The sequence below is a fragment of the Mustela lutreola genome, chromosome 13, assembly GCF_030435805.1.
Source record: "Mustela lutreola isolate mMusLut2 chromosome 13, mMusLut2.pri, whole genome shotgun sequence".
Taxonomy (NCBI): Eukaryota; Metazoa; Chordata; class Mammalia; order Carnivora; family Mustelidae; genus Mustela; species Mustela lutreola.
The window spans coordinates 30505370-30530229 of NC_081302.1; the positions used below are offsets into that span (position 1 = coordinate 30505370).

The 24860-nt window shown below is 34.9% G+C and overlaps 1 protein-coding gene across 11 annotated transcripts in view; it reads left to right on the forward strand.

The window, feature by feature from the left end:
- Window positions 1-24860, forward strand: part of MYCBP2 (MYC binding protein 2) — a 294107-nt gene that overhangs the window by 50039 nt on the left and 219208 nt on the right. For all 11 annotated transcript variants that reach the window (XM_059144685.1, XM_059144682.1, XM_059144683.1 and 8 more), the window contains exons 4-12: window positions 4479-4632; window positions 8799-8995; window positions 15070-15312; window positions 15539-15610; window positions 17033-17129; window positions 20907-20980; window positions 21113-21251; window positions 22963-23039; window positions 23944-24148. In XM_059144685.1, coding sequence (XP_059000668.1) covers window positions 4479-4632; window positions 8799-8995; window positions 15070-15312; window positions 15539-15610; window positions 17033-17129; window positions 20907-20980; window positions 21113-21251; window positions 22963-23039; window positions 23944-24148 — 1258 coding nt within the window. The remainder of the gene's footprint in view (window positions 1-4478; window positions 4633-8798; window positions 8996-15069; window positions 15313-15538; window positions 15611-17032; window positions 17130-20906; window positions 20981-21112; window positions 21252-22962; window positions 23040-23943; window positions 24149-24860) is intronic.

Below are 24860 nucleotides of genomic sequence, written 5' to 3' on the forward strand. Positions count from 1 at the left end.
AAACTTATGTAGGTGCTAGTAAGAAAGATCACTAGAGGGTGGAGAGATTAGAGCAGAGGGACTAGTTAAGCAGCTACTGCAGTTGTCCACAAAGAGTGACTGATTGGAATGAGGTAGTGGTTGTGTTCAGCCTATAGGAAGTATATGACAAGAATTAGTAGTTGGTTGATTATGAAGGCTGACAGAGAAGGTGTAATCTAAACATATTTCTGAAGTTTCTTGGGCAGTGCCATTTACTGCAAAAGGGAGAACTTGAAGAGAAACACTGCTTTGCTGGAATGATGATGACGTTTAGTTCTGGCCGGATTGTTTGAGGTGTCCCATGTACACTAGATAGGGCTGAAGTTCCAAAGAAAAGCCCCAGCTAAAAATAGAGATTTGGGAGCTATTACGGTGTGGGGGAAGAAGGTGAGATGAAATTCTGCTAGAGATAGGATGGGAGTGAGATCAAGAATATTGCTTAAAAATTGTTAGCTTTGAAAAGTTGTAAGAACACTTCTTTTGGGCATGAAGAGAAGGGAAGAAAATGGTAGTAGTCATTGATAAATCTGTATGTCAGAGGATAGGAACTTAGACATTTCACTCCCAGATCTTCTGAGAGGCAGAATTCTTCTTCCTCCTCTTTTACCCTCCTCCTCCTCTGCTGCCGCTTTTCCCCCACCCTTTCTTTCGCTGCCTTCTAGATTTTTTTTCTTTATTATTTATAAATGTCATCACTACCAAATATTTGCTTTATGTAAAAAATTCTGAAAGTCAATATACTTTCCTCTGTGGTAATATATAAGTCTACTTTTGGTTTCCTCTTCAGCTTTTTCAAATGTATTCTGGAAGTATTGGAATGGATTCTAGGACTTTGAAAGCAATTTTAAACTTATAGTTGACATAGAATGTTATACTGGTTTCAGGTATAGACCATACAGACAATTCTGCACAATTCAAAATGCTCACCATGTTAAGTGTGGTCATCATCTGTCACCACACAACATTATTACAATATTATTGACTATATTCTCTATGCTGTACTTTTCATCTCCAGGGCTTACTTATTTTTTAACTGGAAGTTTGTACCTCCTAACCCCCTTCATCTATTTTGCCTACCTCCACCCTCTCCCTCTAGGACTTTTTTTTTTTTAAAACATATTTATAGGGGCGCCTGGGTGGCTCAGTGGGTTAAGCCGCTGCCTTCGGCTCAGGTCATGATCTCAGGGTCCTGGGATCGAGCCTCGCATCGGGCTCTCTGCTCAGCAGGGAGCCTGCTTCCTCCTCTCTCTCTCTGCCTGCCTCTATGCCTACTTGTGATCTCTCTCTGTCAAATAAATAAATAAAATCTTAAAAAAAAAAAACATATTTATATTGCTTTTTTTTTCTTTTTCTTTTTTTTAAGATTTTATTTATTTATTTGACAGAGATCACAAGTAGGCAGAGAGGCAGGAAGAGAGAGAAGGGGAAGCAGGCTCCCTGCTGAGCAGAGAACCTGACATGGGGCTCAATCCCAGGACCCTGAAATCATGAACTGAGTCAAAGGCAGAGGCTTTAATCCACTGAGCCACTCAGGTGCCCTCCTCTAGGACTATTTAATACAACAAGTTATAATTTCTAACGGCAAGGAATTTATTATTACATCTAAATGTAACTCAAGTTTTATGTTCATACTTGTTAGTGAACTAATAAAATCACTTTTAGAAATACTATGATTTTGAGGAGAGCAAAAATAAAACCTTTTTGAAAGACTCATTGTATCATTTTTCTTTGGCCAAGCATATTTTTATTATTTTTCTCAGCAGTGACATTGGACTGACTGTATCAGAGAGTTATTTGGGTTTGTGTTCCTTCAAGTATAGTAGAGAGCCTTCAGGATTTACTTATTTGAAAGCAGCTGTAAAGAAAAAATTCAGTAAATTTACAAAACACTATTTTCTGAAGAGAAGTGGAAGAATATGTGTTGGGTAGTTATGGTTTATCATTGAAAGTATAGAAGCTTAGGAGCACTTGGTCGGCTCAGTCATTTAAGTGTCTGCCTTCAGCTCAGTTCATGATCCCAGGGTCCTGGGATTGAGTCTTGTGTCGGGCTTCTTGCTCAGAGGGGGTCCGCTTCTCTCTCTCCCTCTCCCACTGTGTGTGCTTTCTTTCTAGCTCTTACTCTTTCTCAAATGAATAAATTAAAAAAAAAAAAAAAAGATTCAGTGTTAAAGTACAATTTCAAAAGCTCATACATACAGTAAAATACTCTCAGCCAAACCTCAAGGGGAAACACTTTGCAACATCTTTTGTTTCTCAACTCAATAATTCAAAGCTAGATATGTTGGAAAACTTGAGGTTGATTTTTACTTTGTTATATATTGAAAACATACAATTATTCTGGAAACGAAGTAGTTTTCCCCCTTATTAAAAAAATTTTTTGTGAAGTAAGGTACAAATGAGTACCGAGAATCTACAGTGGTTAGCCTAGACAGATGGGTCATTTCTCTTTCCTGATCATTTGACTAACATTTTATGGGTATGTCTTACCAAAAAAAGCCAGTGTTCTATTCCTAAGCAGTTCCTTATTGTCATACATTTGTTCTTACACTCTAAACTTACCAGAGAGACAACTCAGGAACTTGATTAGTAAGTAGCCTTACACCTTCTGGTAAGGTTCAGTACTTTCTCTGTTACTGTAGGAATTTTGTATAAATAAAACTTGCTAAGAATGTATCTGTGACACTTCTCCTTTGGATTTTGAAAAGTCACAATTGGTAGCAGTAGAGTAAGCATTCTTGGAGACCAAAAGGATATAGTCTCCCATTGGCCTGAGGACAGAGCCCCACATTTTGTGTTTAGGAGATCTTTGAGTTCAGATTCATTTCCTGTAAAGTGCATAAGCAGATAGAAATCTTGAACAGGGTGTTTTTATTTTTTAGTCTGTTCCAGGAAAAGAAACTCTATCACCTGGAAATTTTCACTGCTTAGTGCATTTAATCAATTAAAACTTTATACAAGCAACTTCTGTAATCTTAGCTATAACTAAATCTGCTAGGATGTTAAGTAACTTCTCTAAAAAGACAGTCCTGCTAGTTATTTTGACTTCTTAGTCATATCTGTATTCTTCAGAAACCTTGCAAATGATAATCAAAACTACAACTGACTTGCCTGCAACTGATTTGACCATTATCTGGAAAATTTTTTTCTGAGTTGCAGTGGTTTTTAGCACACAACTGAGAGAGCAATTAAACAAATATTTATTATATGCCTGTCATGTGTCAGGCACTGGGCTAGCTATGAGAGATAATCTAGTTCAGACATGCTCCTTGTCTATGAGGAGATCACAGTTTAATTGGGAAAAAGGAAACAAAAATAGTCAGCTACACTATAATATAATAAATGCTGTAACAGAGTCATGGGCAAGGCTCATTTATCCAGTTAGAGTATAAATTCTTAGAAGACAGGGACTAGTGTAATGTGTATCTTAATATCTCCTGTAGTGAGTTTCCCAAAAATAAGTGCTTAAGAAATTAATATGTGATTAATGCACAGATCTCAGCCTGGAAGATAGTCTTCTGTTGTTATGTCCAACAGAATTAATGCTTTGATGCATTTCTACTAATTAGTCTTGTTTTAACTTTTCTGTTACTTCTCCAAATAATTTGACACCGTCTGAAAAGATCTTACACACCTCTTTCTCAAAATATTGCCACTGACTGAAGAATGGGATTTCATTGTCTGTTGTTCTGTCATTCCACTGAAGTTATCTCCCAATACCAGATCATCACATTTCTCTCTCAGACTTTAGCTGCAGATTTCTCTGTCTTTTGCTGGGTACTGAGTCAGACTTTTCCTTGGTCCTGATGAGGAGTGATAATTAAAGTAAAAATAGTAGTGAGTTTTTAAGTAGACAGTTTTTAATTCTTTTTGTGAAAAACCCTACAAGAAGAGGGGACACCATCAATAAATAGTAATGTGACTGTACCATTATAGGAAGGGCTAAGATGAAAAACTCCGTTTTAAATGAGTTTTTTTCTGGTCATAAGTAACAATTGACATGACTTTTAATGAAAGATTGCTGATTTGTAGTTAAGTATGGCCAAATGAACTTTTAAATTAATAGAGTTTATTTTTTCTGAGTGAATATAACCTAGTATCTAGTGCACTCCTACAATTTTCATGTTATTTTCTTATGGCTTCCTTATGCTGTAACTGCTTTTAAAATAGTACCATTATTTTTTAGCCTTCCATACTAAATGGTTTTCTGAATCTTGAAATTAAACATCATGGGTAGTTGTGGGTTTTTTTGTTTGGTTGGTTTTGGTGGGGGTAATGTATTTCTTTTTGTTTTTGCCTTTTAAATATGGAAGCATTAATTATTTGCTGGGGAAATAAGCTGTACTGGTTCAAAACCCAGGAAAGTGTTATTAGCTTACCTATTACAAGGTGTGTGTGTGTGTGTGTGTGTGTGTGTGTGTATATATATATATATATTTTTTTTTTTCCATCTTAAACAGATCATTGAAGTTGGACTTTGTGAAGTTTTTGAATTGATCAAGGAGACACGATTTTCTCACCCATCCCTATGCCTCAGGAGTCTCCAGGCCCTGCTTAACGTACTTCAGGGTCAGCAGCCAGAAGGCCTTCAGTCAGAGCCACCTGAGGTCCTAGGTAAGAGCTCAGGATCATTAAATGAAGTCTTTAAATGTAAATAGCTTCTCTTATGAAGCATATACTGCCTGTAATGCAGTGTTTGTTTTTGTTTTTAAATTATGGTATTAAAACAGCAGGGGTGTAAATTTTAAGGTATTTTGCTCTGTTCTACTAGAGTTATAGTTTAATACTTACAGTTCATGCACAGACATTTCTTGATTTCTGTGATGATTGGGAAAAAGCAAAACGTAAATCCTTGGAACCCAGAAATAATCCCAAGCCTTATAATCGCCATTAATTTAATTTGTTCTCATTAAACCTTAGGCCAAAATATTGAACATTGACTTTCTCTAACTTTATGTGTTATTCTGGGTAGTTAAAAATGTGAGAAGAGAGGAAACAAATGCCACCAACCCAAAACAGCACATCTAGTTTCCCAACAGACGGCATTTCTTTTGTATCCATTGTAAACAAAAACCCATTTTTGTTATAGATAATGCTTTTGAATTAGTGACAGCTTCCAATAAGTAAATAGGTTTTCTTTTTGTAAAATGTATTTGGATTTTATAAATGCATGCCTTTCGTGTTATTGATACAGGTTCAACACATAATCCAGTAAGCAAGTTGAGAGCTCTTGAGGAAGAGAAATAGAGATAGGGGCACAAGTTTGAAATTGGCTATCACTTTTCTCTGATGCTAAAGTCTAGATTTTTCTAAATCTCAAGCATTAGTTCATATCAGAGTCATGTGGGTCCTATCTGTGGAGTTTTTGATTCAGTAGATTCAGCATAGGACCCAAGAATTTGCATTTAGAATACATTTCTGGGTGGTGTGCCAGTGCAGCTCACCTGGGGACAACACTGTTGGTCTGGACTAGAGTTTGATCTTTCTTTTCTACTTGGTTATTTAGTATTTATTAGGCCCACATGTGAGAACCTAATTACATGTCATACTGGTTTTGTTTTGGTGGTGGTTTTTTCAGGGGAGGGTAGGGAATCACATGGTGATTAGTTTTTGTGTTTAGTTTTTTTGTTTGGTTTAGTGGGGGAAGGGAGTGCTTGCCAGGGAGACAAGCTGAAAATTAAAAAAAAAAAAAAAAAAAAACCCTCCCCCACCCTGTGTTATTAAATACTACTACTAAATAAAAGTTGTCATATGGTGAGAAGCAGGCATCTTGTTTGATTATTGTTATGGTAACACCAGTGATCATATTACTATTGTGATGCATTACTTGGCATCACAGCATCTTACTAAAGCTTTATTTATTTAACTGATTTTTTAAAAGTTTTCCTTTATTTTTTATTTATTTTTTTAAATTAATTAATTTATTTTAAGCATAACAGTATTCATTATTTTTGCACCACACCCAGTGCTCCATGCAATCCGTGCCCTCTCTAATACCCACCACCTGATACTCCAACCTCCCACCCCCCGCCACTTCAGACCCCTCAGATTGTTTTTCAGAGTCCATAGTCTCTCATGATTCACTGATTTTTTTTTTTTTTTAAAGAATTTTTTGCTGATCTCTGGCTTGTCACTTAACAAATAATTGAAATATTTAAAATATCCACTAAAACCTATATATCCTATTTATTACTTTGAGTTACTTGCTGATCATTTCTATTTCCTAGATCTTCTGGCATACCATTGTCTTTTATCCATTGTTAAACATCTTGTTTTATATATTTATTTGGCCAGGGTTTTTGTTTGTTTGTTTTTTTTGTTTTGTTTTGTTTTTTCTTGTTAATAGTTGCAGATACTACTATACTTCTTTGGTCTCTCTTTTATCCTTTCAGTGTTTGCTTCTGGTCTCTTTAGTGCTTTGATTTATTTTTCTATTGAGGGATTTACCATCACTTTATATTTCTCATTTTGTTTAATTAATTTGACTTTTTTAAAACTAAATTTTTATTGAAATTTTTCTCTGTTTTTTCCTTTGATCTAATAGTGTAATCACATGAATACACTTTGGGTTGTTTTCATATTATTCATGAAAATATAGGTATATATGAATCACTCTTACTGTCAGGGTAGCTTGATTGATTATTGCACACCAAGCTTCTTCTCCTAGGAGATGGATTTTGATTTAGAAATTGTCTAGGTAAAAAAAATCATTCTTACATCTATTTTTCTGTTCATTTTAGGGTTGGAATGTATGTTCTTAAGTATTCACATAAATGTAAAAGTATCTTCTATGTTCTATGCAAAGAGCATATAATTCAGGGGTGATCAGTACAGACATTGTTGCTGTTATTATGGGACTTAGTATCAGACAGTCGAACATGTGTGATTGCAGATGTGGATAAATAGTATGGGGGATGCAGAGGGAGTTCTGGGAGTCTATAACAGGCTTTTTTGAAGATGTGACATTGGAGACTTGAAAGACAAGTAGGAAGAAGTTAACTGTGTTTCTAGGCAGAAAGGAGAACGTGCAGTAAGTCTCTGAGATAGGAAGGAGAATGACTGAACAAAGATTGTCTGGCTGGAATGTGGACAGTGAAGGGAAGGAAGCCTTTGCCATAGGTGAGGAGGGAGGCAGGGACTAGACCATATGGAGCTTCATAGGCCATGTTAAAGGAGCCCGGTAGCTTTTGTTCTAGGAGAAATGGAAAGTCACTCACTGTCTCCTTAAGCTTAAAAAAAAGTTCTTTATTTTATAACACTTATACTGTTCTTTTCCACTTGAATCTAACTTTTTTGATAACAGGCATTCTTTATCTTGTTTGCCAAAGTACTACCACAACCGAGAACAGTTTCTCATGTACAGAAAGAATTCAGTAAATATTTTCTGAGTAATTAAAAGATGAAGGGGCAGAAGGATAATGATGGAAGGAAGGATGGACAAACGGAGATAGTAGAGAGAAAAGGATGCGGGGAAAGAAGTATAGTTGGGAGTGAAGGGTGAACGGAAGGAGAGACTGAAGGGTATACAGGCAAGTGAAGAAGGGAGGGAGAAAGAAGGGAGAGGAGCACGAACCAACTAACCAAGGAGTGAACAGATTTTAAATAAAAAACCAGATGCTTGGTTTAAAACTTCTCTCTGGCTATAAGGGGACAAAGTGAAGGTAGGAGCTAATTAAGGAGCACTTTGTAGTATTCTGATTCTGAGGTGGTTGGAAGGATGGATTGGGAGGCTGGTCGTGAGATGGACCAAGTGAAGGCTTTCGGAAGCACCAGTGACAGGCGTACGGGGATGAGAGAGACAGGAGGTGAGGGAGACCGAGGAAGGCGAGCTCCGGGAGTCAGCGAGAAACCACATGTGGCCTTTTAGTTTTCAGAGAGTTGCAGTACACGAATTCTTTCTCTTGCTCTTTTTCCCTCTCCCTTTCTTCATCTTCCGCAATTTTGCAGTCTTTTTCTGATTGCTGCTTTCTTTTTTTTTTCTGTCTTGAGTTCTCATTCTATACGGATTTTCAAATTCCCCTTCCCTTTGGCAGAAGAAATACCTGGAAGTCTTAATCAATGATTAAGTTTTGGGCAGAGTTGTTCAGGGGATTTTGTGTGGAAACTTCATGTGACCATAGAACGTTCAGGTGTTCATTTACCATCTTTACCACTAAATGCCTTCATCATTTAGGGAAAATCTCTTTATCTCCCTGTCTGAATTTCATTGTCTGTTAAAGGGGGATGGTATATGTCCTATTGACTAGAAGGTTTTTCTAGGGTATAAAATGAATTACATACTCACTTTATAAATACAAATGTGAATTGTTATTATGTTAGCAATAAAGCAAGTTCACATAAAAACAAATTATAGCATGTGTATATGTATTCTGTTGTTTTGCAAATATGTAATTTTCTGGATACTTATAAACATTTTAAGAAGCTTGTATTCTTCCCACTCTAAAAGGTAAAATAAGTGCAGTGAGTAGTCTATTACTTGAGAGGATATTTCTTGAATGTGTGAATGCCTCAAGACAAGTTTCTTTTAAACAACCTGGGATAGATTCCATTTTTTTATTTACAAAAATAAAGTGTTGAACTAAATGTTCTCTAAGGTCCTTTTTATATAAATATTCTAACTTTGCGGGGGAAAGGGTAACTAGAAAGGAACTAATGCAAAGTAAGTGTTCTAGGTGCCTTAAATATTTTTTTTATAATGAAGCAAGGTATAAGTAAATAAATAGATGCATGAAGTGTTCTGTATGTCGAGTGAATGTAATTGAGTTTTATTTTATCCGCAGAGTCTCTCTTCCAGCTCCTTTTGGAAATCACTGTTCGAAGTACGGGAATGAATGACAGCACAGGCCAGTCTCTGACAGCACTTTCCTGTGCTTGCCTCTTTAGTCTGGTGGCTTCTTGGGGAGAAACAGGAAGGACACTTCAGGCCATCTCTGCTATCCTCACCAATAATGGCAGCCACGCTTGCCAAACAATACAGGTATTTCATTTATATCTGCTTAGAAGGTTATAAGATGCCAAGTTGGAATTTCACCTTAATTGTCAATAGGTGTCCCCTGCTTTTTCTCACTCATTATAGTTATTTGAGCTATCCAAGGTTGATATAAGTAATCCACAGCATATATAAAGTAATAAAATGAAATTTGGCAAAAACTCTGAGAGCTTTAAACTGGTCTTTGTTGTCGGCACCCCAGCCACCTCTTCTCTTGCATTGTCTTCTTCTCTGTCCTCCCCACCTCCCATCTTGCCCAGAATTTTTAAGTATTTTAACTAACCCCTGCACTGTTCAAGGATCAAATGTAGTTTTTTGTTTTTTGGGTTTTTTTTTTTTTTTTTTAAGATTTTACTTATGTATTTGACAGAGAGATAGCACAAGTAGGCAGAGCTTCAGGGAGAGGGAGAAGCAGGCTCCCCACTGAGCAGGGAGCCTGATGTGGGGCTTGATGGGACCCTGGAATTAGGACCTGAGCCAGAGGCAGCCGCTTAATCCCACTGAGCCACCCAGGCGCACCTCAAATGTCATTTTTTTTTTTAAGATTTTATTTATTTATTTGACAGACAGAGATGACAAGTAGGCAGAGAGGCAGGCAGAGAGAGAGGAGGAAGCAGGTTCCCTGCTGAGCAGAAGAGCCCGATGCGGGGCTCGATCCCAAGACCCCGAGACCATGACCTGAGCTGAAGGCAGAGGCTTTAACCCACTGAGCCACCCAGGTGCCCCTCAAATGTCATTTTTTAATGAATTAATTTGTTTCTGAGCTGCTTCAGCTTTACATAGAACATTTTTAAGTTTTTAATACCTGACTGTGGAATAAGCTCTTTATTGTTGTTAGTAGTGGGAAATACAATTCTTCTAAAAGCACAATTGATTTAATTCTTTTGGATTGTTCTGGAAATTGAGTAAGAAGTTAAGTCTCTGTTATGTGCTCTTTACTGGCCCCTTGGTCAACCTCCAGAACAGATGGAAGGGCTGCTTCAATCCTGTTATTCGCAGCCAAAGATAGCAGAATGGGAGTGTGGGTCCTTTTCTTAGGCTTAATTCAGCAATATTGAACTCTCCTTGCCAAACATGAGCAATCTCCTTAGTCTAGATTTCGGGTCTTACTCTTTTCCCTCTTTCTGCCCCGCCGGAAATCTTCTTTTCCCTTTTTATGACCTTGAATTATTTTGAAGTTCCTCTAATGCAGTAATGTTCAAAACTGTTCTGCACCTGTGCTTTGAGGTATGGCAAAATTTTAAATGCGTGCTTAAAATACACAAATAATTCTTAAATTTTAATAAAATAAGACAAACATTTACATATACCAAACTTTTAAAATACAGTGACCATAAACACATGAGCTTATTAGGCATTGTGTGATTTATTTTTGTGCATAGCCTCATCTCAGAGGATATGAGGTGGAGTCTAAATGATGAGTTGAATTGGCCAGTCCAGGGAGAGGAGGTGTTACTGTTGGGAATGTTGGGGGAGCCTGTTCTTAGTGTCCATGGGCTAAGGCAGGGAGATAAGAGTAAAAGTGGAATCCTGAAGGCTGAAAGTAGTTTAGTGTAGTTATAGTATTAAGAGCTTTAAGCTAACAGAGATAGGACTTGCATGTATATCTGTCTGACTCTAGTATTATGCTTAATATGCCCTGGTCTGTGCACAATACTAGATATCCTGAATCAAAAGCTGAGGTTCTCTATAGACCTGCCCCATCCCTGCATCCCTGTCTCTAGCCCAGATACCATACTACAGCCTGTTATCTTAATGTGGCTTACAGGGTTCCTTCTGATTTGGCCTCATTCCACCAACCACTTCATTTCACAGAACCGTCTTGGCCAGGCTATGGGTAGAGAAAGAAAATTCTTCCCTCCGAGTGTATAACTAACATCTCAAATTCTTTTGGGATTCAAATGCATGTTACTTATCTTGTTCCAAAAAGCTTAAGCTGAGAGTTTAAAGTAGGGCAGGAATACGAGTACCATGAGGTACCTTACTGAAGTAGACTAAAATCCTTTTTGGAGGAATGAACTCCAAGCTTCATAGATTTACCATGGACAAAACACATCTGAGCTCACAAACAAAAAGCACATGGAAAAAAAGGCACTATCATTTAGAGTTAATAGAAACAAATATAGCAGAGTCAGTCCTGCCTAGTCTATATATATTGAAATTATTTGAAATAGAATATAAAACATACATATTTAATATAGTTAAATTAATAAAAGAAAGTATCACCAAGTATTATTAAGGAATAAGAATATAAAAAGAATCAGAAGGATCAGAAAACCAAACTGAACTCCTAGACATAAAAAAATAATAATAATTACAATCTGAAATTTAAAGGATGAGTTAATTATTGGATATAAAGGAGGAAGAAATTATGAGAGACAGAGAAGGTATGGAAGACCAAATAAGAAACATGAATAGAGAATGAGAAAGCCTAATGTATTAATACAATTTGAGTTTCACAAGGCAGTGATGCATTGGTGGAGAGTAGTACTTGAAATAATTGGTAAGGTTTTCTAAAATTGGTAATGACATGGAATCCTCAGATTAAGGAAGTCTAATTGATCATAGTAAATTCTCTAGGTCCTGCCGCAATGTTGGTGAGAGAAAATCAGCAGAAGAAAAAAAGGAGGAAATCTGAGACTTCTTATTGTAGTACTGGGTTATCTTAGAATTAAGTACCCTTTTAGAAAGCATGAAAGAAATGGAGTCATGTTGGAGAAACCCATTAATTTCTGCCCCTCCCTCTCTCCAGGGAGGTTATAATAAAGGTTTAAATAAGGTTATAATAAATTATTTTTAAAGTATAAACTTTTAAGAATGGGACATATTTTTAAAAAATAGAAATAGGAGAAAGCTTAAATTTAATTTCCTTAAGAGGCTAATGCCCATAGAAAGTAAGTTAATTTTCACCTAAAACTCCAGATGGGATTTAGAATTAGAAGTAGCAGGTGCCTGGGAAGTGGTGGTGAGGTCAAGAGCTAAAAACTGAAATCTGTATAATGAAAAGTAGAGAGGGGCGCCTGGGTGGCTCAGTGGGTGAAGCCTCTGCCTTTGGCTCAGGTCATAATCCCAGGGTCCTGGGATCGAGCCCCGCATTGAGCTCTCTGCTCAGCGGGGAGCCTGCTTACTCCTCTCTCTCTGACTACTTGTGATCTCCATCTGTCAAATAAATAAAATCTTAAAAAAAAGAAAAAGAAAAAGTAGAGAACCCCAGAGGTGTTCTTTTGCCCTTCCTAGCAACTGTCCTAGCCAAGCAACTGTCCTTCTCTCATATCCCAGAGAGAGAAGTTTCCTGTCTAAAGAAACTGAGCCAGAGAGACCAGGGGAAACCAGCCACAACTGAGAGTGGAATTAGGAGCTAAGCTGAAAATGGAGATTTAATGAAAGTCTTTCTATTGATGATGGAATTTCAAAATCCTCACTAAATTTCCGGAATGGTGCCCATAAGACTTATAGCTTCTAGGAAAAAGACTGGCAGAATCTTCTTTGGAGAAAGAGCAAGAAAAGACCCACAAATGCAGACATTTGGAAGGGGGCCCACCACTGAAACTCTCAATCTTAGTGTGATCATTTTGAGGTGAGCTCAAATCAGGTGATCTGTCAAATCCTGTCTATTCATAGCAAGTTTTCTACCATTTTTTTAGTAGCTTACTCTTAAAAGTGTACAACCGGATTATTTGTCTTTTGGGTGTTGAGTTTGGTAAGTTCTTTATAGATTTTGGATACTTACCCTTTATCACATATGTCATTTGCAGATATCTTCTCCCATTCTGATGTTTCCTTCCCTTTGCAGAAGTCTTTTATCTTGACGAATCCCAGTACATTTTTCCTTTTGTTCCTCTTGCCTCCGGAGATGTGTTTACTAAGAAGTTGCTATGGCTGATACCAAAGAGGTTGTTGCCTCTGTTTTCTAGTATTTTGATGGTTTCCTGCCTCACATTTGGGTCTTCCCTTCACTTTGAATTAATTTTTGTGTATAGTGTAAGAAAGCGGTCCAGTTTCATTCTTCTGTATGTGGCTGTCCAGTTTTCTCAACACCATTTGTTGAAGAAACTATCTTTTCTCCATTGGATATTCTTTCTTGCTTCATCAAAGATTAGTTGACCATATAGTTGTGGGTTCATTTCTGAGTTTTCTGTTCTGTTCCACTGATCAGTGTCTGTTCTGGGCCAGTATTATACTGTTTTCATGACTACAGCTTGGTAATATAGCTTGAAGTCTGGAATTGGGATGCCTCCAGCTTTGCTTTTCTTTTTGAAGATTGCTTTGACTATTTGTAGTCTTTTGGGGTTCCAAATTTTAGGATTGTTCTAGTTCTGTGAAAATGGAATAATTTTAACTTCTATTCCTTAGTCTAGGTCAGAGCAGGGTTTCATGAGGGGTGTTGCCAAGCAGGAAAAGTAGAAATGGTGTGTTTGTGACTTATTGAGAGGAGCTTGGGAAGGATCACTTAGGGGTAGGTATAGAGAAACCAGCAAGCCCCAAAACAGGGCAGTTTTTGACTTAACAAAAAAAAAAGAAAAAATACACAAGAGGGAAATGTAATGTTATACAGTTTGGTTCATGAACCGTGACTACAGATTCATAATAAGTGACCTTTGAATACTAATGTAACCAGAAATTATATAGCTCAATTTTGAGGATTTGGGATAGGAGGAGGGGCATCATCGTTCATAATAGACACCAACAGAGAAAGTATCTCAAACAAAAAAATGAACCGTGGAAGCTTTGGCATATTATTTAGGAATATGGATAGTGATTCTAGGTAAGTTTAATATAGCTGCTTCTAGGGAGAGAATTTGTAATATTCAATTATGTATATGTTATCCTATCATATCTATATATATTTATACTATCTATACATATAGCATAAATTATTTTGGGTGAGTCAGGCCTTAGAACTGGAAGGGGTGGAGAATATATCTGTGAACAGTGGGTCACTTATCTCTGTGAAAGCTCTTCCCTCTACAAAGTGTGTCCCATAGAAATATTATGTAGTCTACATGTGTGATTAAAACTTTTTATTAGCCACATTAAAAAGGTAAAATGAAACAAGTATGGTTAATTATGTATTTTAATAGTGTATTTCACTCGACATAACCACAAAATCAGTTCAACATGTAATCAGTGCAATATTAAGATTCTGCCTTCTTGTTTTTATACTAAGTCTTCAAAATCCAGTGCGTATTTTCTATTTAGAGCACTGTCCACCTTCCAAGAGCTCAGTAGTCACATGTGGCTAATGGCTGCCATATTAGAAAGTACAGCTGTAGAACTGTGACTGAGTGGTCTCCTGGGGTCAGGCTGTGTTGTTGGATATGGTAAAAGAGTGACAAAAGATGAGGAATAGAATTTCCTCTGCTGGCAGAATGCTGGTCCCATGCTGGTGACTGTTGACAACTCAGTTAGTGTTCCAGATATTAGCAGGTCTTTGATAAATATTGCTATCCAATGATAAATGAAGGCTGAATAAATGCACAGTTAACACAAATGAATTTTCATATCATGGAATATTGTTGATGTTAATGGGCGTTAGTCATAATGGAAAAGCAAAGTGGAAGAAATACATCGGAAATTTTGTTCCATCTGTAGAAACTGTACCGCACCGTTCTCTTTTGCTTAAGTCTGCGCTTTGTTATGGGAAGTGTATTAATAATTATGCATATCCTACAAAAGATATTTTGGCTTGTGTGTATTCTAATCCAGCATAATTTTATTTATATCCAGTGTTCATACTTTTTACTAATCTAGTATATTTCTGTCTGCAAAACTTGAAATCATAGGCAGTTCTTGTTATTGGTGTTTGGGAGAAAGATGCATATTTCAGTATTTTCAGCCAAAAATGCAAGTTAATATTCTTTGAATTTGATATTTTTACCTTGGACTCCTGAGATTTGCTTCTTATAGGTAAACTTCTAGTTAGTAGTTTCTACTGATGTGCCAAACCATGATTGTTCTGAACAATTTATTTTCTCATAAATGGTGAAGTATCTTTATTTTGTCTGTTTTGTGTTTGCAGTACTTAAAAATACCTACTTATTTGTTTCTTGTCTTTTAAATAGGTGCCAACGATACTAAATTCCCTACAGAGAAGTGTACAGGCAGTGTTGGTGGGAAAAATTCAAATTCAGGACTGGTTTAGCAATGGCATTAAGAAAGCAGCTTTAATGCATAAGTGGCCATTAAAAGAAATATCTGTTGATGAAGATGATCAATGTCTACTTCAGAATGATGGATTTTTTCTTTATCTGTTATGCAAGGATGGATTATACAAAATAGGCTCTGGATACAGTGGAACAGTTAGGGTAATGTGATTCTTTATAGTTTTTAATTATAGCAGAAGTTATGTCCATGCTGAATTGTGTTTTGTTTTCAGCTTCATTTTTAGAGTACTATTTAATTTTGATGTAATAATACTTCTTTGAAAATCATGATAGAAACATAAGTATTAAATGTCATACATTTGTGTTGTTTTTCATTGATTATTAATTATGAAACTGTTGATGGGCTAATTTTTTTGTTACATTGCAGGGCCATATATATAATTCTACATCTCGCATCAGAAACAGAAAAGAAAAAAAGTCTTGGTTAGGGTATGCTCAGGTAAGAGATTATCCATAATAAACCAAGCTTTTCTTTCCTGTCTTTTACAACATGTGGCTTGTACTTATTTGATCAGTAAATAATATCACTTCTGTTTAAACAGATACAGTGTATTTTTAATAATATGGCTAATAACAGTGTCACAGTGTAATATAAAGAACATTGGCTTAGCATTCCTAATTGGTTTACCTTTAGTCCTGGCCCTGATCCTTATTAGCTGTGTGACTTTGGACAACTCAGTTAACTTATTCCATTGGATCCTCTGTTATTTAGCTATAAAATGGGCATAAAAAAGTCTTCTGTTGGAATTCTTATTTAAGTGGATCTCTAGATAAAAATCAGAGATCACAATTACCATTAGCAAATATGAATTGGGACTGTATCTGTGTGACCTGAGTCCAAATTAGAGATTCTTATCACTAGATCCTTTGTTTTAAGTCTAAATCAGTATCATCTGGGAAATAGTGTATGGTGTGCCCACTGAACAGCTTCCTGTATGGGGCATCATGCAGAGTATCACCAAAGAGGAAAGAGCGAGGCCTGTTACTTTCTTACTGCTGTGATCTCATCACCTAACATGGCCAAATGGGTGTCAGCAGTCAAGATACCTTACTGTACCTCCCATGAAGAGAAGCAGGTGAAAGACAAAGAGCCAGAGGATTTATTTGTATTCTGTCCCTTCCTTAGAGATAAAGTCCAAGGTCCCTTGTGGGAGGATATAGAATAAAGATATCCCTACATACCTATATTACCCCACTCACAGCTCATTGTCATCATCAGATGATAAAAGGTATTTGAAAGCATTTTGAAAATTAAAGAAATTATTGTTATATGAAAAATAATTCTGTATTAATTATTGGGGAGATTTTGAAATTAAATTTTAAGTCCAATTAATTACTCAGTGATTGTTTCTTAAAATTTAACCTGGTTCAAAACATCTCATCAGATTTTTATTTGCCACTATAGTAGTATTTTATGTAAGAAATAAGAACGTAGAAAAATATTCAGTGGCATATCATTCCATCTAAAACCACTATCCTATTCATTTCTAAATATTAACCAAAATATCTTAGCTATTTTTCCTTAAAATATTTATTAAAGTAACAGTGATCATTTCTCTTCTTACTTGGCAAGTGGTAAAATAATTTGAACAAAATGTCTATATTGTCCTGGGTGGTATATCTAATGTATGGATCTGAGAATGTAATAGGTTAAATTGATACCCAGTAGTGTACAGTTCTTCTCTTACTAAACATACCCATGTTCTTATATTTTTAATCTTAAATCTGTTTTACACATTAATATTAACATATTCCCATACCTCATAAAACTTCACAGACCTGTATGACTACTTTTTCTGATAAGTAGCTAATGAAAAAATATTTTAACACATAACACAGCAAATTTTTTTGTTGTACACAGGGTTATTTATTGTATAGAGATGTGAATAACCACAGCATGACAGCCATAAGAATAAGCCCTGAAACACTGGAACAAGATGGTACAGTAATGTTACCAGGTATGTTATTCAACTATAGTCATTTGTTTTCTTCACAGGTGATTTTAAGAGATATACATGTTAGGCCATTTGGACATATAAAAAGTGATTAGCCAGGAATAGTGCTTGCTTACAAATAGGCTGAAAAAAATCTTGACACACAAAACATTTTCTAGTCTATATAAAGTTAATGCATGTGAGGAAAAGAGACATCAGCAATATAGTATAAAGTGTTTTAATATTTGTTTTCAAATCACTGACCATCTGCAGCCTGATCCCCTAGCCTCACCCGATCAAGATAGTTTCAGCTGTGAAATTAGGGGGGATGAGGTTACTTTGTTGCTCCTAATAAAAGGTTGACTCTGGCTCTCCTGTAACTTGGTATGAAGGACCCTCTATTAATTTTCATTTTTTGCTTTAACAACGTTGCACTTTAGGTTTTTCTCTTTATGTTAAAGGGTTTCCAGACACATTTTAAATGGATCAGGAATTTTTTTTAATGCAAAATTTAAATTTGCGTATACCTTTAATGCATAATGAAAGAGTTTGCTTATATTAAAATCTTAAATGTTTAATGTATCTATCAATAATCTCCTGGAAAGCAGAAATATTACTTCTAAGCATTTGACCATCTGAAAATGATTGAGAACTACTTCTGGAGAATACAGTGGGAAAGATAATTGCTCCCAAGCTGCTTTGTTAATTTTTCAAAATATTCTTACAATTTCATCAAATATTTATTCAAATGGTGCTATGCATCTATATATCCAAAGTAGTACACATGACACTGTGTTAAGGTAAATGCCACATTTTATGTGTGTTTCACAAAAAAAGCTACTTTAGGAAAACAGATAACTTATTAAGGCCATTTTATAAATAACTGTCTTTTCAGATGTACCTACAGGCTTTTTAAAAAATTTTTTTCATTTTTTTCTCTTTTAAATCACCACAAGTCCTGGACAAACCATGTCTCTGCTGATGGTGATGATAATGATAATTTTAAAATAATTACATGCATCTCCATATATATATGCGTATATATGTATATACACATACATGTATACATACTTATATTAAAAATAATCACATTTATTGTATAAGTATCATATAAGAAAAAAAAAACTAATTGTAACCCCACTTCCCATGTATGATCACTGTTAGCATATTGGTAAATGTCCTGTCTTTTTTCAATGTGTTAAAGGACAGTGTTGTAAAAAAGAGGTCATGTGCTACCTAATGCTTTTGAACCTACCCTTTTCACTTATTATTCTGAATATATTTCCAGGCCATTAATTAGTCTTTCACAATATCATTTTAATGTTACAAAATATATTTCATTAATTAATGTATTGGAATGGAAGTTCCTTCCAATTTTTTACCATATAAATTACACTGTAAAGAGCATCCCAGTCACACTTTGTGCATGTTACTTTAGAATGACATCCTGGAAGAAAAATTCTTAAATACACTATCCCCCCCCCCCAACAGATGAATATTAATATAAAGAATTTACTTCATTATACACTGATCAATTAATAAAGACTGTGACTGAGAAGATAATTTGAAAATGGCCTACCTATAGCTGTTTTATTTATTCCAATGTAATAATAACTTGCTAATGTGTCTGTTCAGTTTAAATCACTCTACATCATTTAACATATGAAATGCAACTTTTAATAGTACAAGTGTGGCTTTCTGTGTTTCATAATACACACCATATCCAAGAAGAAGAATGAACCAAACTTTGGGAGGACAGTCCTGTGCTGTGTATCTTCCTAATTGGCAGAAGTTGCTTGATATTTTCCTGAAGATGCTGTCTTATAACGTTACATGCTGGATAAAGAAAGGATAAGAAGATCTTTTTGAAATCATGCAGCAGGAAGACCTGCCCTCAAGCCTGAGGAAGCCTATCATCATTTTTCCATTTCTTTGACCTGGACTGCAGTTTCTCCAATAGCAATTTTTTCCCCCTACCTAGGGGCAACTTGATAGTTTTCACATCCAGAAGAAGCAGAAATAAATTGTCAGGTTCATAGATGATAATGAATATGCCATATTTAAAATTGACATAATCTGGTAATTCCTTGAGCTTCACATGCTAACCAGTCTTGGATTCTAACTTATAAATAAGTTATTTTCAACCTAGCATTGATGATCTTAGAACGCTTTTTTTCTGTTGTCATTTTAGCCTTCATATGTTGGCATATCTTTTATATTGTACCCTTATGTCATTTACTGTCTGTGTCTGGTGACAGATTGCCTCAGATCATGAGAATTTTTGCCAATCTTCTTGCGCCGCTTCACTCCTCACCCCTGCATTTATCTGAAATTATAATGAGTTTTTCTTCTTTGCTTTTTAGTTTAAAATCTTACTGCTTAGAGCTTGAGAAGCATCTTTCTTGCGCCTCTTTGTATTCTGTACAGTGGACTAGGAACTCTTTCTTTCGATTTCTCCTCTCTTTGATTACCAAGTCTCTTGGGCTACCAGTGGGCCTTGTCTCCCAGTTTCTATTTCCAGTTTGTGATCACTGAATTCTCTATTTGGTAAGGGTCTGCCTGTGTTTTGCATATTTATAATAAGGAAGTATGCTAGTATGAAGCTCCTGGGCAAAGATATGGCGTAATCCAGTTTATTTGGGTGGGCTCCATTACTGTATTCCAAAACCAGAATGTTATGTTTTGTTGATTCAGGTGCAACTAGAAATGAAATATTTTTTTGTATTGTAATTAATGGAGAGATTCATCCTAGTTCTCTGTAGTTATTTTGGGAGGTGTGTGTGCTCTTATACTTGCTTGCTGAACATTTGTTTTTCCAAAAGGATATAGTTTATACTTAGATGTTGATTTTGCTTGTAGTTTCATGTTATTTAGTAGCAGTCACTAACACACGTCCCTGTTGTCCTTCTGTAATACTGGTATCCCTTGTTAAAATGGCACTTGTGCATTATTTTGATCAGAGTAGATATGCACTGTTCCACAGAGATTCATACAGTATTGACAAAACACATTATTCCAGCCAAAATATGTGAGTGCTTTCAGACAAAGGAAATTCATAAGCTTAGATGTGTGTGCTGTATGAAGTAGATGACCATTTAAAAATGTATAGCGTGCTTTGGGGTTCCTAGCTGGCTCACTCAGTAGAGCATGTGACTGTTGATATCGGGGTCCTGAGTTCAAGCCCCATGTTGGGCATTGAGCTTACTTAAAATACACACACACACAGACACACACACACAAATGTATAGCATGCCAAATGCTAAAAATGCTGGGAAAGAGTATTAAACTTCTAAGTAGAAACTGTAAAACCAGTTCTGTTTAATAAAGCAAGGGATATCTGTAGTTGGATACCATAGACCTCAAATGCAGAAGCTTTTAGGTCTATCTGTATTTTTCTGTGACACTAATGACTGTGATGTATGTCCGAGGGTAGAGTGTTGCCTATATCGCATGTGATTGTGTTGAAATGATTATAACCAACATTGTAGTTTGTTCATCATGGTGCATGTTTATTATCAGACTATACCTAATACTAATTCATTTTGAAATTAGGTGGGCTTTCAGGTCCTTGATTATGGAAAATTTAAAGTGTAAGCATAAAATGTAATAAGTATTAGTAGTTGAATTTTTTAGTTTCTGCTAATTTGTAATTCTTTATTAAAAAGCACAGTATTCCTTTAAGTTTAAGTTTATCCTTATTGCGTGGAGAACTCTCATTCTGACTTCAGCAGAGGAGTAAAATCAGTTTGTGACCTGTTTATTAATATTGTAATATAATTACTTTTTCCTCTTTTTGTACAGATTGCCACACTGAAGGTCAAAATATTTTATTTACTGATGGAGAATATATTAATCAGATAGCTGCTTCAAGAGATGTAAGTACTCTGAATTATGAATAGTTGGTATAAATGGAATCCCTTTTTCATAAATTATTTGATCTTAGACAATAGAAAGCCTTGAAAGACCGATTTGTAAACATACTACTCTGAATGTTTTTTTTCTTGTAGGATGGCTTTGTTGTCAGAATATTTGCCACAAGCACTGAACCTGTGCTACAACAAGAATTACAACTGAAACTGGCCAGAAAATGTTTACATGCCTGTGGTATCTCACTATTTGACCTGGAAAAGGACTTGCATATTATAAGTAAGATAGCCAAAAAGCCTTTCTCCCATATTTAAATTTTCAGATTCTTTATTCTTTTGAGAATTAATATTGTGTTTTGAGCAATAGTATTTTGGTGGTTATTTTGCTGTTACTATAAAGCAATTTAAGAATTAATATGTGTAAGTGGTTAGAAAACAGAGTGTGCTGTATGAACACCATTTTAAGGAAGTGACTAATAATTTTCCCGTTTTCATTTTGAATAGAGCAAATGAAAATATACTTAATCTGATAAGAATTATAGATGACATTTAGGGACATCATTACTTTTTATGTTCTATCTTTATTCAGTCATTTAAAATTTTGAAAACTTGTGTTAAAAATATTACTACATTGGGGCACCTGGGTGGCTCAGTGGGTAAAGCCTCTGCCTTTGGCTCAGGTCATGATCTCAGGGTCCTGGGATCGAGCCCTGTGTTGGGCTCTCTGCTTGGCGGGGAGCCTGCTTCCCCCTCTCTCTCTGCCTGCCTCTCTGCCTACTTGTGATCTCTCTGTCAAATAAATAAAATCTTTAAAAAAAAATTACTACATTAGTAAACATAGGTCTCTCATTGAAACCTTTGTTATTTGAACAGATTTTCAACATAGCCATAGAATGATCTCATAGATTGTGGAAATGGTAATTGGCTTAATAAACTGATTAATAAACTTTCATTTAGATACAGAAATAGAGATAACCACAGAGTATTTCTGTCTTAGTATATGTACTCTTGCAGTGTCCTAGTAGTAATTAGGACCCTTAGTTCCCAGGAGGCTCTCAATTTTGGTTTGCCATGCTGTTCCAGGTTTAATGATGCTATTTTTAAATTATGGGATTCTTTGTAAGACCCACTTTTTTGACTATTATCTCATTAAATTTAATAAACTTGACATGAGTGGTTTACTTTGCGTATTTTATTTATGTTGTGTTTTTGTAATTCTTTATGGAAAAGTACTGAATTGAAATTACAGTTTTAAAATTTAAAAAGCCCGTAAACTAATTAGTAGTTTGTATAATTAGACAGTTGTAAAATATGTCCTATATAGTTATTTACTCATAGTTTTGCGATTTGAAAATGTGCATAAGGGTCTTTCTGTATATGTATTCAAATTCATGAAGTAGCTACATGAAATGTTCTTCTGTAGAAAAACATGCAACAAAGAATCTGATATACCTTAATTCAAATATCTGCATGGTATTGTTCAAGTCCAAATGAACCTGTCTAATTTCACCAAGCTTCATATTTCTTCATTTGTAAATCAGGCAGAATGGTTGTTAAGGTTCATGCACTCTGTAATGCCTGACGCCTAATAATGCTCAATTAAAATTGCTTCAATCATTCATTCGTTCATTCAAGGAATATTACTGACATGGGTTTAAAATTTTTTTATGTTTGAAAAATTAACTTGGCACTAGTTTGAAAAAAATTAAAAATCTTATTGTAATTTTATTTTTCCTTGGAGTGTAGTATATAGTTAATTTTTTTTTTAAGTCAGGCATATGACATTTTGTCATCCTTGTTTTTTCTTTTAAATGAAGTGTAATTGACACATTGTTACATTAGGTTCAGGTGTGGAACATAATGATTTAGCAAGTATTGTTGTTTTTGAATGGTATTGAGTTGACTTTTTAACCACTCAAAATAGTGCAAAATTATGATTTACATTATTCATGTTTAAAGTATAGTAGTATTTATTAGTCTTGTATTATCAGGTACAGGATTTGATGAGGAGTCAGCAATACTTGGTGCAGGACGAGAGTTTGCACTAATGAAAACAGCAAGTGGAAAGGTAAATTACTCTTTAGGATCAAAAATGAACATTCTCTGCTTTATGAGATTGTCAAATTGGTATAATCAGTTGATTAGTTTACCTAGTTCACATGTTTAAACATAATATTTAAAATTTTGATTTTAAATTGTTATTCTTTTAATATGAAATTTTATTCATGTTGAAATAGTATACAGGAAAATTATGACTATAAGAGTGTAAAACTTTATAAACTTTATAAAATGTTACATTTTTACAAATGTTTATTTTAATTATAGAGCTCTTTAATTTTTCGAGTTGGGATGAATTCATATTTTGAGTCCATTTTGATGAGCACATTTATTGCAAATTTCTGTAAATGTGCAGAGATATAGAGACGACAAGTTGGGGGAAGTAGGAACAAGTTTAATTAAGTCACAGATTGTTGAGGTCAATCTATAGAGATAGAAGTTTGTTTATCTAGTAGATGTAAGGTTAAAGTAAGGTAATTAAAAGAATTTTGAAAATTAAAATTACTAGGCAATTATGGTATATTTGTATGTAGGGTTTTTTACATTGGGAAAAAATGTTGAGAATTTTATCAAGTTCCTACTGTTGTGAGATTGGAGTATATTTGTGATATATATTTGTATATATTTGTATATATATTTATTCGTATCTATTCAGGAGATTTACAATGAAAGATTTTAGGCATCCTGAGTAGATATGAAAAAGCCATTAAGAACTGGATATTTGGAGAACATATGTATATTTCTCTCCTGCTGATCTCACAGAAGTTTAGTAGTATATAAACAGTTTGGTTTCAGGTTATTTTTGTTTTTTGTAAGATACGGAAGCTTTTTTTTTCCTCATGTGAAATATGGTACACTACTCCAAAAAGCACTGTAATTCTCTCTCTCTCTTTTTATATATATATAAATACAAGATATATTATACTGGCAAGTACCAGAGTCTTGGAATCAAGCAAGGTGGTCCTTCAGCAGGAAAATGGGTTGAGTTACCAATTACAAAATCTCCAAAGATTGTACACTTTTCAGTTGGACACGATGGCTCTCATGCCCTTTTAGTTGCAGAAGATGGAAGCATATTCTTTACAGGATCTGCGAGTAAAGGAGAAGATGGAGAGTCAAGTAAGTTGACTGATCAACTGGGCATTCAGTAAAAATATTGTGGAATTTATTAACATGAGGTATATCAATTTCAGTAGCACTAACCTCTCCAAATTAATAGAGGATTTTACATTGGGGCATAATTAACTAATTATGTGGTTGTTTTGTATTCATTAAAGAACTGTAAGTGCTGATTTTGTTCTAGAGTTCATCTATAATTTAAAAAAAACTGATGATGCTTTAGGGATACACTGCTGTTCATCTGTTTTGTTCATTAGTGTTATTTTAAAAAGCGTATTTATTATAATATATTATTTTAGGAAATCTTATAAGGATTTTTATAAGGAATATATATTTTAGAATGCAGTAAACCTTATGTAACCTGTGTATTCATACGGATCACTATTCTTTTTATAATTTTTCTATAATGAAATCATTCCTAAGCAAAGAATTTTGTCTCTGATCTTTCCTATACTTTTGTTCAATTTTTCCTCAAAGTGTCATTTTTCTCTTTTTGTAACTTTTCATATGCGTTATATGTTTTAGAACAGTGGAGTAGTATCTTATAAGGATTAGGTTTGAAGTCAACATCTAATGTAAAAATTATGTGTAAATAAAAGTTACCTGGAAAAAAATCTTCATAAAGTGTATGGCCATAGTTGAGAAATTTCAGCACTGCCAGGTTTTTCTTCTAGCATTTGGAGGACATTGTTCTTTCTTTGAGCACCAGGTA